Raw genomic sequence first — 16,508 nt, forward strand, 5'->3', positions numbered from 1 at the left:
AAGTAGAAATATGTCTCCTTTAAAATAGAATATGTCTCCTTTAAAGTAGAAATATGTCTCCTTTAAAATAGAATATGTCTCCTTTAAAGTAGAATATGTCTCCTTTAAAATAGAATATGTCTCCTTTAAAGTAGAATATGTCTCCTTTAAAGTAGAATATGTCTCCTTTAAAGTAGAAATATGTCTCCTTTAAAATAGAATATGTCTCCTTTAAAGTAGAATATGTCTCCTTTAAAGTAGAATATGTCTCCTTTAAAGTAGAATATGTCTCCTTTAAAGTAGAAATATGTCTCCTTTAAAATAGAAATATGTCTCCTTTAAAGTAGAATATGTCTCCTTTAAAGTAGAAATATGTCTCCTTTAAAGTAGAAATATGTCTCCTTTAAAGTAGAATATGTCTCCTTTAAAGTAGAATATGTCTCCTTTAAAGTAGAAATATGTCTCCTTTAAAGTAGGATAAGTCTCCTTTAAAGTAGAATAAGTCTCCTTTAAAGTAGAATAAGTCTCCTTTAAAGTAGAATATGTCTCCTTTAAAGTAGAAATATGTCTCCTTTAAAGTAGAATAAGTCTCCTTTAAAGTCAGTTTTTGAGCGTTTTACTGAGCGAGGCGGTGGAAACACGATCTGCAGCGACAGAACTTCTGTCGAACCGTTTGTAGTTTTGGTCGACAAATTGCATAAAATATCATCTGCATAAAAGTATCTAAAAAGGGTCAAAATAAATAGTTTCCAGTTGAAAACACGAGCAACATTAGCTTCATCCTCACACTTAAACCACTGCAATATGGTTTTGAATTTCTTTTCAAAATAAAATCTAAAAATGTCCCAAATAATAAATACGTCGACTTTAAACAGTTGCTATTATTTTTCACCCAATTTCAAGCTTTTCCCAGATAAACGAGACTAAAACTTTATTAAAATGACTTAAAATATAGAGTTCAGTTTTATAAATGACTTTATTTTGATCTAGTTGTTGGGCCTGGGTCATTTTGACTGTTTCATGGTATTTTACAAGTTTGAGCAAAGTAATATTTGTATTTTATTAAGAGCAAAACAGACGCTGAGTTTAATGACCCAAGCAAAAGAAACGTAAATGATCTGGATTATTTGTCTGAATTCAAGTCTTAAAGTTAATATATATACGTTTATTATATATATATATTTCATTGCAGTGAGTTGACCAAAATCCATCGTCTTAAGCGCAAAACAAACCCAGCTTCACCCGTTTAGTGAACGTAAACTCAGTTATAGTTTTTTGGACGTATTTCAGTTTTTTGACCTAAACCAGGCAGTAAAAAGCAGCGTTAAACTCACAAACAAACATGTTTACAGTGATAAAAGTCCTTCTTCTCCACATGTTCAGGTCCAAAGTGCAGTAAAAACCCTATTTGTCGTTTTATTTACAGCGAGAAACCGTCAAAGTGCCAGGTTTGTGGAGCTGGCGCTCAGGTCGCTTCTCCTCAGACGATGATTTCGCTGCTGACAGACAAAAGGACAATATTAGGTTTAAAACACATAATTAAGCTTCTTTTTAAAGTCAATATATAGTTATAGTACTTAAATACATAAGAACAAAAAGTCAACATCCATTCATCAGACGTTAAAAGTAACAAATGTGGAATGAAAATGAGGATTCTGACAAAGAAAATGCAGTTTTCTACTTTAAAAATGATAAAACTTTCATCCACAACACAGAGCGATTACTGAACAAGTTAATGTGTTAAAGTTGTGATGTTAGGGTGGACAGGAAGTCTAAAAGTGTCTGCAACAATTCTAATCCTAATGTTTCCTCCTCAAAACCTTCCCCGGTACCTAACCCTCCTCTTATATATACCAAATACAAGGCCGTGGCTACAGAGCCGCGGCACGGTCAAATAGCCTCATGGCTAACCCTAACCCTAACCTTACCCTTACCCTTAACCCTAATCTTAACCCTAACCCTAATCTTAACCCTAACCCTAATCTTAACCTTAACCTTAACCCTAACCCTAACCTTAACCCTAACTCTAAACTTAACCCTAACCTTACCCATAACCCTAACCTTAACCTTAAACCTAACCCTAACTCTAACCTTAACCCTAACCTTAACCCTAACCTTAACCCTAACCCCTAGCCCTAACTTTAACCCTAACCTTAACCCTAACCTTAACCCTAACTCTAAACTTAACCCTAACCTTACCCATAACCCTAACCTTAACCTTAAACCTAACCCTAACTCTAACCTTAACCCTAACCTTAACCCTAACCTTAACCCTAACCCCTAGCCCTAACTTTAACCCTAACCTTAACCCTAACCTTAACCCTAACCTTAACCCTAACTCTAACCTTAACCCTAACCTTAACCCTAACCTTAACCCTAACCCCTAGTCCTAACTTTAACCCTAACCTTAACCCTAACCTTAACCCTAACCTTAACCTTAACCTTAACCTTAACCTTAACCTTAACCCTAACCCTAACCCTAACCCTAACCCTAACCCTAACCCTAGCCTTAACCTAAACCCAATACAAAGTGAACAGAAGGGGGGACCAAGCGCACCCCTGAATACCACTTTAATTCATGACTCCGGACGTTTGTGACTGTTTATGGAGGCTCCGCCCGCTCTCTGTCTGGACGGAAAGGTCAGGAACATTCCGCAGGGAAGCATTAAAGGTTTACATCTCCCTGTAGACGAGCTTAGGCCATGTTACACGTCAGATCTGTGGAAGTTCTTACTTGGAGAGGGAGTTCTGGAGCGGCTCGGTCCAACAGATTGAGAAAACCCATGGAGCTGGCTCGCTTCATGCTGCACCCGGTGAGGGGGGGGGGAGGGGGAGGAGGTGAGGGAGGGGGTGAGGGGTGAGGGAGGAGGTGAGGGAGGAGGTGAGGTGAGGGAGGGGGTGAGGTGAGGGAGGGGGTGAGGGAGGAGGTGAGGGGTGAGGTGAGGGAGGGGGTGAGGTGAGGAGGGGGTGAGGTGAGGGAGGGGGTGAGGTGAGGAGGGGGTGAGGTGAGGGAGGGGGTGAGGGAGGGGGTGAGGGAGGAGGTTAGGGGAGGATGAGGGGAGGGGTGAGGGAGGAGGTGAGGGAGGAGGTGAGGGAGGGGTGAGGGGTGAGGGAGGGGTGAGGGAGGAGGTGAGGGGTGAGGTGAGGGAGGAGGTGAGGGGTGAGGTGAGGGAGGAGGTGAGGTGAGGGAGGGGGTGAGGTGAGGGAGGGGGTGAGGGAGGGGGTGAGGTGAGGAGGGGGTGAGGTGAGGGAGGGGGTGAGGTGAGGAGGGGGTGAGGTGAGGGAGGGGGTGAGGGAGGGGGTGAGGGAGGAGGTTAGGGGAGGATGAGGGGAGGGGTGAGGGAGGAGGTGAGGGAGGAGGTGAGGGAGGGGTGAGGGGTGAGGGAGGGGTGAGGGAGGAGGTGAGGGGTGAGGTGAGGGAGGAGGTGAGGGAGGGGTGAGGGAGGAGGTGAGGGGTGAGGTGAGGGGAGAATGAGGGGAGGGGTGAGGGAGGAGGTGAGGGAGGAGGTGAGGGGCGGATGAGGGGTGAGGGAGGAGGTGAGGGGTGAGGGAGGAGGTGAGGGAGGAGGTAAGGTGAGGGAGGGGGTGAGGGAGGAGGTGAGGGAGGAGGTGAGGTGAGGGAGGGGGTGAGGGAGGAGGTGAGGGGAGGATGAGGGGAGGGGTAAGGGAGGAGGTGAGGGGTGAGGGAGGAGGTGAGGGGAGGATGAGGGGAGGGGTGAGGTGAGGGGTGAGGGAGGGATGAGGGAGGGGGTGAGGGAGGAGGTGAGGGAGGGGTGAGGGGAGGAGGTGAGGGGAGGGGTGAGGAGGGGGTGAGGGGTGAGGTGAGGGAGGAGGTGAGGGGTGAGGTGAGGGAGGGGGTGAGGGGTGAGGTGAGGGAGGGGTGAGGGAGGAGGTGAGGGAGGGGTGAGGGGAGGAGGTGAGGGAGGAGGTGAGGGAGGAGGTGAGGGAGGGGTGAGGGGTGAGGGAGGGGTGAGGGAGGAGGTGAGGGGTGAGGTGAGGGAGGAGGTGAGGGAGGAGGTGAGGGAGGGGTGAGGGAGGAGGTGAGGGGTGAGGTGAGGGAGGAGGTGAGGGAGGGGTGAGGGAGGTGGTGAGGGGTGAGGTGAGGGGAGAATGAGGGGAGGGGTGAGGGAGGAGGTGAGGGAGGAGGTGAGGGGCGGATGAGGGGTGAGGGAGGAGGTGAGGGGTGAGGGAGGAGGTGAGGGAGGAGGTGAGGTGAGGGAGGGGGTGAGGGAGGAGGTGAGGGAGGAGGTGAGGTGAGGGAGGGGGTGAGGGAGGAGGTGAGGGAGGAGGTGAGGTGAGGGAGGGGGTGAGGGAGGAGGTGAGGGAGGAGGTGAGGTGAGGGAGGGGGTGAGGGAGGAGGTGAGGGAGGAGGTGAGGGAGGGGTGAGGGGAGGAGGTGAGGGAGGAGGTGAGGGGTGAGGTGAGGGAGGGGTGAGGAGGGGGTGAGGGGTGAGGTGAGGGAGGGGTGAGGAGGGGGTGAGGGAGGAGGTGAGGGGTGAGGTGAGGGAGGAGGTGAGGGGTGAGGTGAGGGAGGAGGTGAGGGAGGAGGTGAGGGAGGAGGTGAGGAGGGGGTGAGGGGTGAGGTGAGGGAGGAGGTGAGGGAGGAGGTGAGGAGGAGGTGAGGGAGGAGGTGAGGAGGAGGTGAGGGAGGAGGTGAGGGAGGAGGTGAGGGAGAATGAGGTGTTTAATGGAGTGTTATTCGTGACATTGAAGTTAGTAAAAACACATTAAAGCTGCAACTGACAAACGATCACTTCTGTTGAATTGTTTTAAATTTGTTTAGAATCAGATTAAGATCAAAACATGTGTCGTAATAAAACATGATGTTTATTCGTTTTATGACATTTTGAGTGAATTTGAGTGGATTCTTTTGGATGCGTAAAGTTGAAAAAAGTCAATTTGTTGAATGTTTTGCACTACATTTGTGACGGTGTGATGAAGCACACGCTAAGCACACGCTAAGCACACGTTTGGTTGTAGCAGAATTCATGAGAAAGTGACATCTGATTGGACGGTATAAAATGTGTTAAACGTGTATCAGCCCGAGATAAGTGATAAAAACAGGTGTGATTTTAGATGAGGCTCAGTTAAGGCTAAGCTAATGCTAAGCTAATGCTAACGTGTGTTACTGCAGTTTAAAGTCGAGATAATCACTTTGAACTTGACAAACTGACCAGACTAAACGTGAACCACATGGAGAAGCCCGTTCAGGCAACGATAACGCCAGGACCGTATCGCCTTTGTTACCTCGTGTTTTTAGGTCCCTGCACAATCTAGCACCTTCTACCGTTCAGAAATGCTCCTTTTGTGTCACATCTTTGTCAAATCAAATCATTGTGAAAACTCATAGTTGAAGCTGAGTTAAGACATTTTTATGACATTTCTAAACAATTTTTAAGTCACTTTCATGTCTTGTGTTGTAAACTGAACTCTTAACTCGATTATTGAACTGGATATTTGCCCTTTTTTTCCTTTTCCACGTGTTTTTCACGATAACTCGACTCGTCAGGATCGTTCTTACTCGTTGCAGCTCTAAAGTTCATTCATGAGAACATTAGTGACAACATGAGACAAATATAAGTACAATAACAATCAAATATTACAATAAAAACAATAAAAGCTCTGGGCAGTTTCACACCCGACTCTATAAACCTGTAGTTTAGTTTACCCTATTTTCTGGACTATAAGTCGCACCTTTTTTCACAGTTTTGTCCGGGGTGCGACTTATACTCCAAAGCAACTTATATGTGATGTTATTCTTTATTTTCACACTGACGACCACAAGAGGGCGCTCTGGGCTCTAAGCGACGCAGAAGAAGAATCTGCACTTCCTCTTCCTCTGGAGTTTGTGGAGTTGTTTAGAAGTGACACAGAGGAAGAAGAATTCAGTGGATTTAGTGATTTGGGGTAAAACTGATGCTTTGCTAAACTTGTTAGCATGTTCTTTATGCTATAGTTATCTGAATAACTGTTCATATGTTACGTTAACATACCAGACACTTACCACAGTTCTGTCTGTGCCTCATGTAGCTGAAGGTGTTAGCGTTAGCATACGTCATGTAGCTGAAGGTGTTAGCGTTAGCATACGTCATGTAGCTGAAGGTGTTAGCGTTAGCATACGTCATGTAGCTGAAGGTGTTAGCGTTAGCATACGTCATGTAGCTGAAGGTGTTAGCGTTAGCATACGTCATGTAGCTGAAGGTGTTAGCGTTAGCATACGTCATGTAGCTGAAGGTGTTAGCGTTAGCATACGTTATGTAGCTGAAGGTGTTAGCGTTAGTATACGTCATGTAGCTGAAGGTGTTAGCGCCAGCATACGTCATGTAGCTGAAGGTGTTAGCATTAGCATACGTCATGTAGCTGAAGGTGTTAGCATTAGCATATGTCATGTAGCTGAAGGTGTTAGCATTAGCATACTTCATGTAGCTGAAAGTGTTAGCGTTAGCATACGTCATGTAGCTGAAAGTGTTAGCGTTAGCATACGTCATGTAGCTGAAGGTGTTAGCGTTAGCATAGGTCATGTAGCTGAAAGTGTTAGCGTTAGCATACGTCATGTAGCTGAAAGTGTTAGCGTTAGCATATGTCATGAAGCTGAAAGTGTTAGCGTTAGCATACGTCATGTAGCTGAAGGTGTTAGCGTTAGCATGTTAGCATACGTACACCAATTCACCTTGTTCTCTCTTCTGTTATTATTTTAAACTGCATTTACAGATCAAATGTCTGTTCTTGGTCCTGGATTTTATCAAATACATTTCCCCCCAAAAAACACACTTTACAGAGTTCAGGGGTAAATGCTCACACACGTTCACACTTTACACATATTTACCCCGGGTTCTTAGGCTCCGCCTCCCTGGACGATCCTCCGGTCAGTTTTCGCACCAGTTTCTCGCTGCTGCGGCGCAAAGAGGCGCGAAGTTTACTGAAAGAGCCGCTCCTCTTCAGAGATCCAGAGCCGTCCTGGAGCAGAGGAAGACCGGGTTCAGACCGGGTTTAGACCGGGTTTAGACTTGGTTTAGACCGGGTTCAGACCGGGTTTAGACCGGGTTTAGACCAGGGTTTAGACCAGGGTTTAGACCGGGTTTAGACTTGGTTTACACTTGGTTTAGACTTAGTTTAGACCGGGTTTAGACCGGGTTTAGACTTGGTTTAGACTTGGTTTAGACCGGGTTCAGACCGGGTTCAGACCGGGTTTAGACCAGGGTTTAGACCAGGGTTCAGACCGGGTTTAGACCAGAGTGGGGAAAGAGCGTGCACCAGGGTTTGACCACCACAGTGCAATGAAAACACATCTGATGAAGTTGGACTGAATCTGGTCAGAATTCTGTGGTTTTTTAAAGATAATTTTAAAGATTATTGTAAAGATTATTTTAAAGATACACTGTGTAACTTTAAGGAAACCTGAGCTCAAAAAGATTTTCACACATTCTCAAGTGCGAGTTTGAGGTTTGTGTTTTATTCGTACAACACAATTTTAGTCAAAGTTCCGGAGCTAATGTCGCTAATGTCTACACGGAGCTAATGTCACTAACGTCTACACAGAGCTAATGTCGCTAATGTCTACACGGAGCTAATGTCGCTAATGTCGCTAATGTCTACACGGAGCTAATGTCGCTAATGTCTACACGGAGCTAATGTCGCTAATGTCGCTAATGTCTACACGGAGCTAATGTCGCTAATGTCGCTAATGTCTACACGGAGCTAATGTCGCTAATGTCTACCGATTTGAGCTCTGTTTGTGTTTCATCGTCTGATTTAAGTCGTTACCGTCGCACACGCTCATGTATCGCTCATAGTTTTTCTGACTTGACGCTGGAACAAATAAACTCTGAGAAAACATCTCTCTGAGGTGTGAAACGCAGCGTCAGTTACTCTGGCCGGTCTTCATGAGAATCACTTAAATGCCACACTGTGGAACATTACAGGCAAAAACATCTCTAAGTTGCACAGTGCACCTTTAGGATCAGCTGCTTCTGGTCACCGTTAAAACCACAGGATCTGGACAAATCAGTCATCAAAAAGTCCTCCGCCCTTAAGGTGGAGTGACACGTTTAGGGGGCGTCGACTAATGTTTGTATGAGGAATTAACGTATAAAAAGACATATAACACATATTTCTTCTACAACTTCTGTCCAGCTCCTTAGTTTAAAGTCTATATTTCACTTAAACTTAATAAACACAATTATATTTCAGATTTGACTCAACATTTTGCCCGTTTGTGTAAAGTTTATAGTATATAGTATAGAGCACAGATATGACACAGGTAGAGGTGGTTCCACAGCTGTTTCCATAGCAACCAGACTGTAAACAAGAGCCAAACGCCACATCAATGACACAATAGTTCTGATCTGACACAATAAGACCATAAAACACCTTTATTTAGTCCAACCATGGTTTAAACTGTCTCTGTGTCGCACACTGATGACATCACAGAGGGATTCAGCTCATTTTAAACTCGGATTTTCCTTCACAAACTGCAACTTAACGGAAGTAAAATGATGATAAAAAGGTTCTACACCACCAAAGTGATCCAGAATTAGAAGAACAGGATAAACTTCACGTGGACTTTAAACTTTGACCAGAAGCAGCTGATTCTGTTCAAGCCGCCATCTTGTTTTCTGTCGGTTTGAGACGTTTGCAGAGTTCTGTGATGGTCAAACGCTGCGGGTCAAATGCGTTCAATGCGACACGCCGTTTCCAAACACTTCATGCACGTTCTCCACTTCTGAATGTCATTTTAACCTTAACTCTGACTCTCTCTCTCTCTCTCATGACTCTATTATCGTGCGAATTGGACCGAACTTGAGAGCATTTAGTGGGAAACTCGTGACTTTTCATTGCGTAGAATGAACAGAACGTCATTTTCAACACTAAATAATAACACTTTCTTTATGTTGCCGTGACAAAAACTCGAGATTGTTCTAAAACCGTACCGAAAAGCTCTAATTTTGCAACTTTTTATGCGATTTCTTCAGTTTTGATCGGTTTGGAACTGGTCTTAGCCTCGATTAACGTCTGATTTTTGACACTTTTGACACATAAAAGGCCTTATTCGTATATGAAAACTGTACACAATGAAAAACTTGCAATTCATTATTTTCTTACATTTGTGTGAGCGAATTACAAAACAAGTTTAAAAGTGATATGTCTAAGTTTCACATTTTTCCCAATTCAGCTGATCTAGAAATGCTGTATTTAAGAGCTGCGTTTGAGGAAAAGACACACGAAAGAGACAGTTTTTCAGTTTGAAAATCGAGCAAAGATCAGAGTTTTATTAGAGAAACTTAGAGCACAGACTCGGGTTAGACACAGAGCGGGTTCAGGCGTGCAAACTTTAACATTTAGACATTTACAGCCAGTGCAGTTACAAAAAGTTTAGAGTTAAAGTGCATATGACAGGTTAGAAACACCGTTATATCTAAGATTCTACCACTGAAGCTTCTAAGTTTTTAACTTTGACGTTTTCATACGATAATGCCACTTTCTTTGTCTTTTTCGTTATAAACCGCCGCTGGAAACCATGGAAACGTGTCATATGCAGTTTAAGAAAAGCAAACGACAGAAAGAAATCAAAGAGAGACAAGTGGAAGACGTAATAATAAAGAGTTAAAAAAGCTCTGATGTTCTGCAAAGTGGACTTCACTACGGAGCAGCTAACGGCGTTTAACCTTATTTACACTGACTCGCTGCAGTCCGGGTGAGAAAAGGAGCTTGGCAGAGATAGAAACGACACGTGATGCAGTCATAATGAGACTTCTGTCCTTTGTAAAAGACAGAAATCCTGAAAAAGTCTTTTGGTTTGGAAAGTGTTAAAGTGCATTTGACTCCGTGTGAACGACATGCTTTTATTTTGTTAAACCAGAACTCGGATTCTCTTCCTTTAACTTTCACATTTTCAAAAACAGAGGGATTTGAAAGAGAGAGAGAGGGAGAGAGAGAGAGAATATTCCAGTTACACAGTTCATTGTTAAAAGTGTTAAAAAGTGTTGAAATGGCAGAAGTGAAGATGCAGTCGGGCATCGCCGTGCGGAAGAACGAGACGTCTGCAGCTAAGGCTTTAGAGAGAGAGAGAGAGAGAGAGGGAGAGAGGAGAGGGGGGGAAGAGGAGAGGGGAGGGTGAGGGTGAGGAGGGGGTAAGGGAGGGCAAAAGAGGAGGAAGTGAGAGACAGGAAGAGAGAGGAAAAGGAGGGAAAATGGAAGAGGGTGACAAGGAGAAGGAAGCGAAAGGAAGGAAGGGAAAAAGCAAAGGGAGATGAGAGAGAGCGAGAGAGGAGAGACAAATGGAGAGGGAGGGAAGAGGAGAGACAAATAGAGAGGGAGGGAAGAGGAGAGACAAATGGAGAGGGAGGGAAGAGGAGAGACAAATGGAGAGGGAGGGAAGAGGAGAGACAAATGGAGAGGGAGGGAAGAGGAGAGACAAATAGAGAGGGAGGGAAGAGGAGAGACAAATGGAGAGGGAGGGAAGAGGAGAGACAAATAGAGAAGGAGGGAAGAGGAGAGACAGATGGAGAGGGAGGAAAGAGGAGAGACAAATAGAGAGGGAGGGAAGAGGAGAGACAAAGGGAAGAAAAGAGAAAAGGAAGCAGAGTTAGAACATGTTAGAAGACGTCCGTGGCTGCATTTCTCCATCAGAAACACGCTTGTCTTTCACCAGCAGGTGGCGCTTCGGTGCTGATGGAGAATTACAGCGCTGCCATGTCAACAGCAGGTTAAACTACAACTAAAGTTCCATCAAAAAGAGGATAGAAGGAAACAAGACACGTCTATAACTGACATGCTGACGGTTAAACGACAAGAAGAAGAGAAGAGGAAGAGAAGAGGAAGAGAAGAGAAAGAAAAGAGAAAGAAAAGAGGAAGAGAAGAGGAAGAGAAGAGGAAGAGAAGAGGAAGAGAAAAGAAAGAAAAGAGAAAGAAAAGAGGAAGAGAAGAGGAAGAGAAGAGGAAGAGAAGAGGAAGAGAAGAGGAAGAGAAGAGGAAGAGAAGAGGAAGAGAAGAGAAAGAAAAGAGGAAGACAAGAAAAAGAAAAGAGGAAGAAAAGAGGAAGAGAAGAGGAAGAAAAGAGGAAGAGAAGAAAAAGAAAAGAGGAAGAGGAAGAGAAGCACGTGCAGCAGTTTGAAGAGTGGACGGTGCAGTACCGAGCCCAAACACTGAACGTCATGAACACAGTGGGTCAAGCGCTTGTGGGTCCAAGAGTGACGCTGTTCCCTTGGCAACGCACATTTTCACCTCAGCGTTTTCACTTCTAAAACCACTTTAGGTACTTGGACTTAACATTTGTAAAACAAAGTGTGTGAGTGACCCTTGACCCCTGTGTGTGACCCCTGTGTGTGTGACCCCTGTGTGTGACCCCTGTGTGTGTGACCCCTGTGTGTGACCCCTGTGTGTGTGACCCCTGTGTGTGTGACCCCTGTGTGTGTGACGCCTGTGTGTGACCCCTGTGTGTGTGACCCCTGTGTGTGTGACCCCTGTGTGTGACCCCTGTGTGTGTGACCCCTGTGTGTGACCCCTGTGTGTGTGACGCCTGTGTGACTGATCCCTGTGTGTGTGACGCCTGTGTGTGACCCCTGTGTGTGTGACCCCTGTGTGTGTGACCCCTGTGTGTGACCCCTGTGTGTGTGACCCCTGTGTGTGACCCCTGTGTGTGTGACCCCTGTGTGTGTGACCCCTGTGTGTGTGACGCCTGTGTGTGACCCCTGTGTGTGTGACCCCTGTGTGTGTGACCCCTGTGTGTGACCCCTGTGTGTGTGACCCCTGTGTGTGACCCCTGTGTGTGTGACGCCTGTGTGACTGATCCCTGACCTCTGAGAGTGTGATCACTATGAGTGTGACCCCTGTGAGTGACCCCTGACCCCTGTGTGTGACATCTGACCCCTGTGTGAGAACCCTGAGAGTGTGACCCCTAGGAATGTGTGACCCCTGACCCCTGTGTGTGCGGTTCAGTTCTGGGCCGTGTACCGCACTTACCCCGTTCCACTCCACGCTCATACTCACTCCCTCTCCTCCGTTCTGACCGCTCTCGTACTTGACCGTGTCAGAGGTCAAGCTCTCGCGGCTGCGCTGCTTCTCCCTCTGCTCCGGGTCACTCAGGACCTCTGCCACGCGCTGCTTATGGACCGTGTCCAGGCCCTGAGGGGACACAAGAGAGTCAGGTGCCCTCCCGGGTAAAATGTAACCGAAGTGCAACGGGTCAAATGTGACTGGAGTGCAGCGGGTCAAATGCGCTGGAGTGGAGTTTGGACTCTGTACAGGTGAATACTTCTTCTTCACCTGTTTCCTGGACCTCATGGCCGCCTCCTCCAGAGTGTCGGCTGCTTCAAACTTGCCCTGTCGCCTGTAGAGGGCGCCCAGGTTCTTCAGGGTGGTGGTGACTGTGGGACTGGAAGAGGAAAGAGACCAGTTAGAAGTGAAAAAGATTAGATTCATCAATTAGCAAAATATTTGTTCGTTGTAGCTTTAAATAAATCCCACTTCACATTTTGGAAACTGTTCCAAACTCTTTGAAATTGTGTTCAAACTGGATTAAAGTCCATGTGACGGGTTCATTTTCTAATTATGACGTCGTTTGGCGAGTTTGTTCCTGTGGTAAATATTGATCATAGTTTTACTTCAGTCGAGTTTCAGTTTGTGGAGAAACATTTACAAATGAAAGCTGAAAATAACAGGAAGTAGAGCAGAATCCCTCTGTGATGTCATCAAAAAGCGACGTTCCACCAAAAGTGCAGAGAAACTTTGCGACTTACACCATAACATTCATTTAACAAAATAAAGGAGTCGTTATTTGTCAAATCATAAATATTGTACGATTTAAATGCTCTTGTTTACAGTCTGGTTGCTAAGTAACAGTTGTGTCTTTGCTTATGTCATATTTACTGGACGCGTCAAACCAGGAAGTGACATAATAAACATCAGCAAAACGGCCAAAATGGAGAAAAACTGGCAAAATGTTTGGTCAAATCTCAAATATAGTTATATTCTCTTAATTTTACTGAAGTGATGGCTAATGTGTCACGAGGACTTTAAGTCACTGAAGTGCAGCGGGTCAAATGTAACTGAAGTGCAGCGGGTCGAATCTAACCGAAGTGCAGCGGGTCGAATCTAACCGAAGTGCAGCGGGTCAAATGTGACTGAAGTGCAGCGGGTCAAATGTGACTGAAGTGCAGCGGGTCAAATATGACTGAAGTGCAGCGGGTCAAATGTGACTGAAGTGCAGCGGGTCAAAAGTAACTGAAGTGCAGCGGATCAAATGTGACTGAAGTGCAGCGGGTCAAAAGTAACTGAAGTGCAGCGGGTCAAATGTAACTGAAGTGCAGCGGGTCAAATGTAACTGAAGTGCAGCAGGTCCAAAGTAACTGAGGTCCAGCGGATCAAATATGACTGAAGTGCAGCGGGTCAAATGTAACTGAAGTGCAGCGGGTCAAATGTAACTGAAGTGCAGCGGGTCAAATATGACTGAAGTGCAGCGGGTTGAATGAAACTGAAGTGCAGTGGGTCAAATGTAACTGAAATGCAGCGGGTCAAATGTAACTGAAGTGCAGCGGGTCAAATGTAACTGAAGTGCAGCGGGTCAAATATGACTGAAGTGCAGCGGGTCAAATGTAACTGAAGTGCAGCGGGTCAAAAGTAACTGAAGTGCAGCGGGTCAAATATGACTGAAGTGCAGCGGGTTGAATGAAACTGAAGTGCAGAGGGTCAAATGTAACTGAAGTGCAGCGGGTCAAATGTAACTGCACGTTGCTGCATTTGACCCGTCCCAGTTTAACGTGGACGACATGGCGAGGAGAGTGTGTAAACGCCGCTGACCTGTCGACTTTACAGGCTTTGTACCACCCGCCGTACTCTCCGAAGGGCAACCCGTCCTTCTGCTTCCCCTGAGGACACCACAAGGACACCAAACGCAGCCTTAAACAGAGTCAATCACGCAGAGGTGGTTTAAAAGCCTCTCCTGACCTTGCTCTGCTCCTCGCGCTCCTCGGCGTGCATCCAGATCGGCTTGTTCTCGTCTGAGGACAAACACAGAATCAACACGTTCGTCCAGTTTTACGGTGGGAAAGTCTTTAGAGACGTTTGAAAAGCCTGGTACCGTCCACGGAGCCGAACTCTCGCTCGTGCGCCCGGGTCAGGATCTCTTTGTACAGTGTTTCGGCCTGTTTGAATTTGCCCTGCTTCAGATAACAGGAAGCCTTCAAAAGAAAACAGGAAACAGCCAATGTCAGAACTGAAAACAATCAAATAAAAGAAACTTTCAATTCAAACTGAGAATGGTTTGTTTTTACCTTTTAAGACAATTTGTCCTCAGTCTTTACGTACCAGTTGGACCTCAGTCTTTACGTACCAGGTGGTCCTCAGTCTTTACGTACCAGGTGGTCCTCAGTCTTTACGTACCAGGTGGTCCTCAGTCTTTACGTACCAGGTGGTCCTCTGTCTTTACGTACCAGGTGGTCCTCAGTCTTTACGTACCAGGTGGTCCTCAGTCTTTACGTACCAGGTGGTCTTCTGTCTTTACGTACCAGGTGGTCCTCTGTCTTTACGTACCTGGTGGACCTCTGTCTTTACGTACCAGGTGGACCTCTGTCTTTACGTACCAGGTGGTCCTCTGTCTTTACGTACCAGGTGGTCCTCTGTCTTTACGTACCAGGTGGTCCTCTGTCTTTACGTACCTGGTGGACCTCGGTCTTTACGTACCAGGTGGTCCTCTGTCTTTACGTACCAGGTGGACCTCTGTCTTTACGTACCAGGTGGACCTCTGTCTTTATGTACCAGGTGGTCCTCTGTCTTTACGTACCAGGTGGACCTCGGTCTTTACGTACCAGGTGGTCCTCTGTCTTTACGTACCAGGTGGACCTCTGTCTTTACGTACCAGGTGGACCTCGGTCTTTACGTACCAGGTGGTCCTCTGTCTTTACGTACCAGGTGGACCTCTGTCTTTACGTACCAGGTGGTCCTCTGTCTTTATGTACCAGGTGGTCCTCTGTCTTTACGTACCAGGTGGACCTGTGTCTTTATGTACCAGGTGGTCCTCTGTCTTTACGTACCAGGTGGACCTCGGTCTTTACGTACCAGGTGGTCCTCTGTCTTTACGTACCAGGTGGACCTCTGTCTTTATGTACCAGGTGGACCTCTGTCTTTACGTACCAGGTGGTCCTCTGTCTTTATGTACCAGGTGGTCCTCTGTCTTTACGTACCAGGTGGACCTGTGTCTTTATGTACCAGGTGGTCCTCTGTCTTTACGTACCAGGTGGTCCTCTGTCTTTATGTACCAGGTGGACCTCTGTCTTTACGTACCAGGTGGTCCTGTCTTTATGTACCAGGTGGACCTCTGTCTTTACGTACCAGGTGGTCCTGTCTTTACGTACCAGGTGGACCTCGGTCTTTACGTACCAGGTTGTTCTTGGTCTTGGCCACGTTGGGGTCGTCCGGGCCCAGCTTGCTCTGGTAGATGTCGAGCGCTCTCATGTAGTACAGCTCCACCTCGTCGTATTTGGCCTGGTTCTGGCACAGCAGAGCCAGGTTGTTCAGCTGCTTAGCCACGTCCGGGTGGTCTTTACCCAGAACCTGAGGAGCACCACACCACGGGAAACGAGGGGTTAAACACGGCAAGGGGGCGGGTCAAACACGGGGTGAAAACAACACGCGTGACAAGTTAGAGGCGGAAGAGCTCCACTGCACATTTCGACGACACTAGAGGATTTTTAATTGATTTTAATCCTAATTTTGCTCTTCGGAGTTCAGGAGGCGTGGCCCAAGCAGCTTTACAAACAGCCAATCAGAGCTGCTGTAGAACATACCGGACCAAGTGCGGTCCGGTATGTTCGGACGGTGCGACTTATACTCCAGTGCGACTTATACTACGGTGTGACTCATACTCCGGGGCGACTTAAACTCCAGTGCGACTTATACTCCAGTGCGACTTATACTCCAGTGCGACTTATACTCCAGTGCGACTTATACTCCAGTGCGACTTATACTCCAGTGCGACTTATACTACGGTGTGACTCATACTCCAGGGCGACTTAAACTCCAGTGCGACTTATACTCCAGTGCGACTTATACTCCAGTGCGACTTATACTCCAGTGCGACTTATACTCCGGTGTGACTTATACTCCAGTGCGACTTATACTCCAGTGCGACTTATACTCCAGTGCGACTTATACTTTGGTGCGACCTGCGACTTATACTCCGGTGCGACTTATACTCAGGCGTGACTTATACTCCAGTGCTACTTATACTCAGGTGCGACTTATACTCAGGTGCGACTTATACTCAGGCACGACTTATTCTCAGGTGCGACTTATACTCAGGCGCGACTTATACTCAGGCACGACTTATACTCAGGCGCGACTTATACTCAGGCGCGACTTATACTCAGACTAGGCAAAATAATATGTCTGTTTGCCGTAACCCGACCGACCCGCTATGAAACTAGCCGACTGAAAAAAATATATCAGCATTCTGTTGAAAAAGCGTCAAAATCTTTTATTTTTCAATTATTTCACCGACTCACCGACCAGACTTTCCTAAACCGCCATGTCAAA

At 46.5% G+C, this 16,508-nt stretch overlaps 1 protein-coding gene across 5 annotated transcripts in view; it reads right to left on the reverse strand.

The window, feature by feature from the left end:
* Positions 1-1,211: 1,211 nt before the first annotated feature.
* klc1a (kinesin light chain 1a) overlaps positions 1,212-16,508 on the reverse strand; it is a 30,252-nt gene continuing 14,955 nt past the window's right edge. The window contains exons 8-16 of one of the 5 annotated variants that reach the window (XM_072457072.1): positions 15,354-15,527; positions 14,056-14,155; positions 13,923-13,975; positions 13,776-13,843; positions 12,243-12,351; positions 11,940-12,101; positions 6,805-6,935; positions 2,714-2,783; positions 1,212-1,475 (exon numbers count right to left, since the gene is read on the reverse strand). In XM_072457072.1, the coding sequence (XP_072313173.1) occupies positions 1,416-1,475; positions 2,714-2,783; positions 6,805-6,935; positions 11,940-12,101; positions 12,243-12,351; positions 13,776-13,843; positions 13,923-13,975; positions 14,056-14,155; positions 15,354-15,527 (927 nt within the window). In that variant the 3' untranslated portion in view covers positions 1,212-1,415. Of the gene's footprint in view, positions 1,479-2,713; positions 2,784-6,804; positions 6,936-9,211; positions 10,031-11,939; positions 12,102-12,242; positions 12,352-13,775; positions 13,844-13,922; positions 13,976-14,055; positions 14,156-15,353; positions 15,528-16,508 lie in introns of those variants that run through there. The other 4 variants (XM_072457073.1, XM_072457071.1, XM_072457074.1 and 1 more) reach the window with 4 other exon arrangements.

This window comes from Eucyclogobius newberryi, unplaced genomic scaffold (genome assembly GCF_026437365.1).
Source record: "Eucyclogobius newberryi isolate DKJ021-1_F unplaced genomic scaffold, fEucNew1.0.hap1 SCAF_21, whole genome shotgun sequence".
Taxonomy (NCBI): Eukaryota; Metazoa; Chordata; class Actinopteri; order Gobiiformes; family Gobiidae; genus Eucyclogobius; species Eucyclogobius newberryi.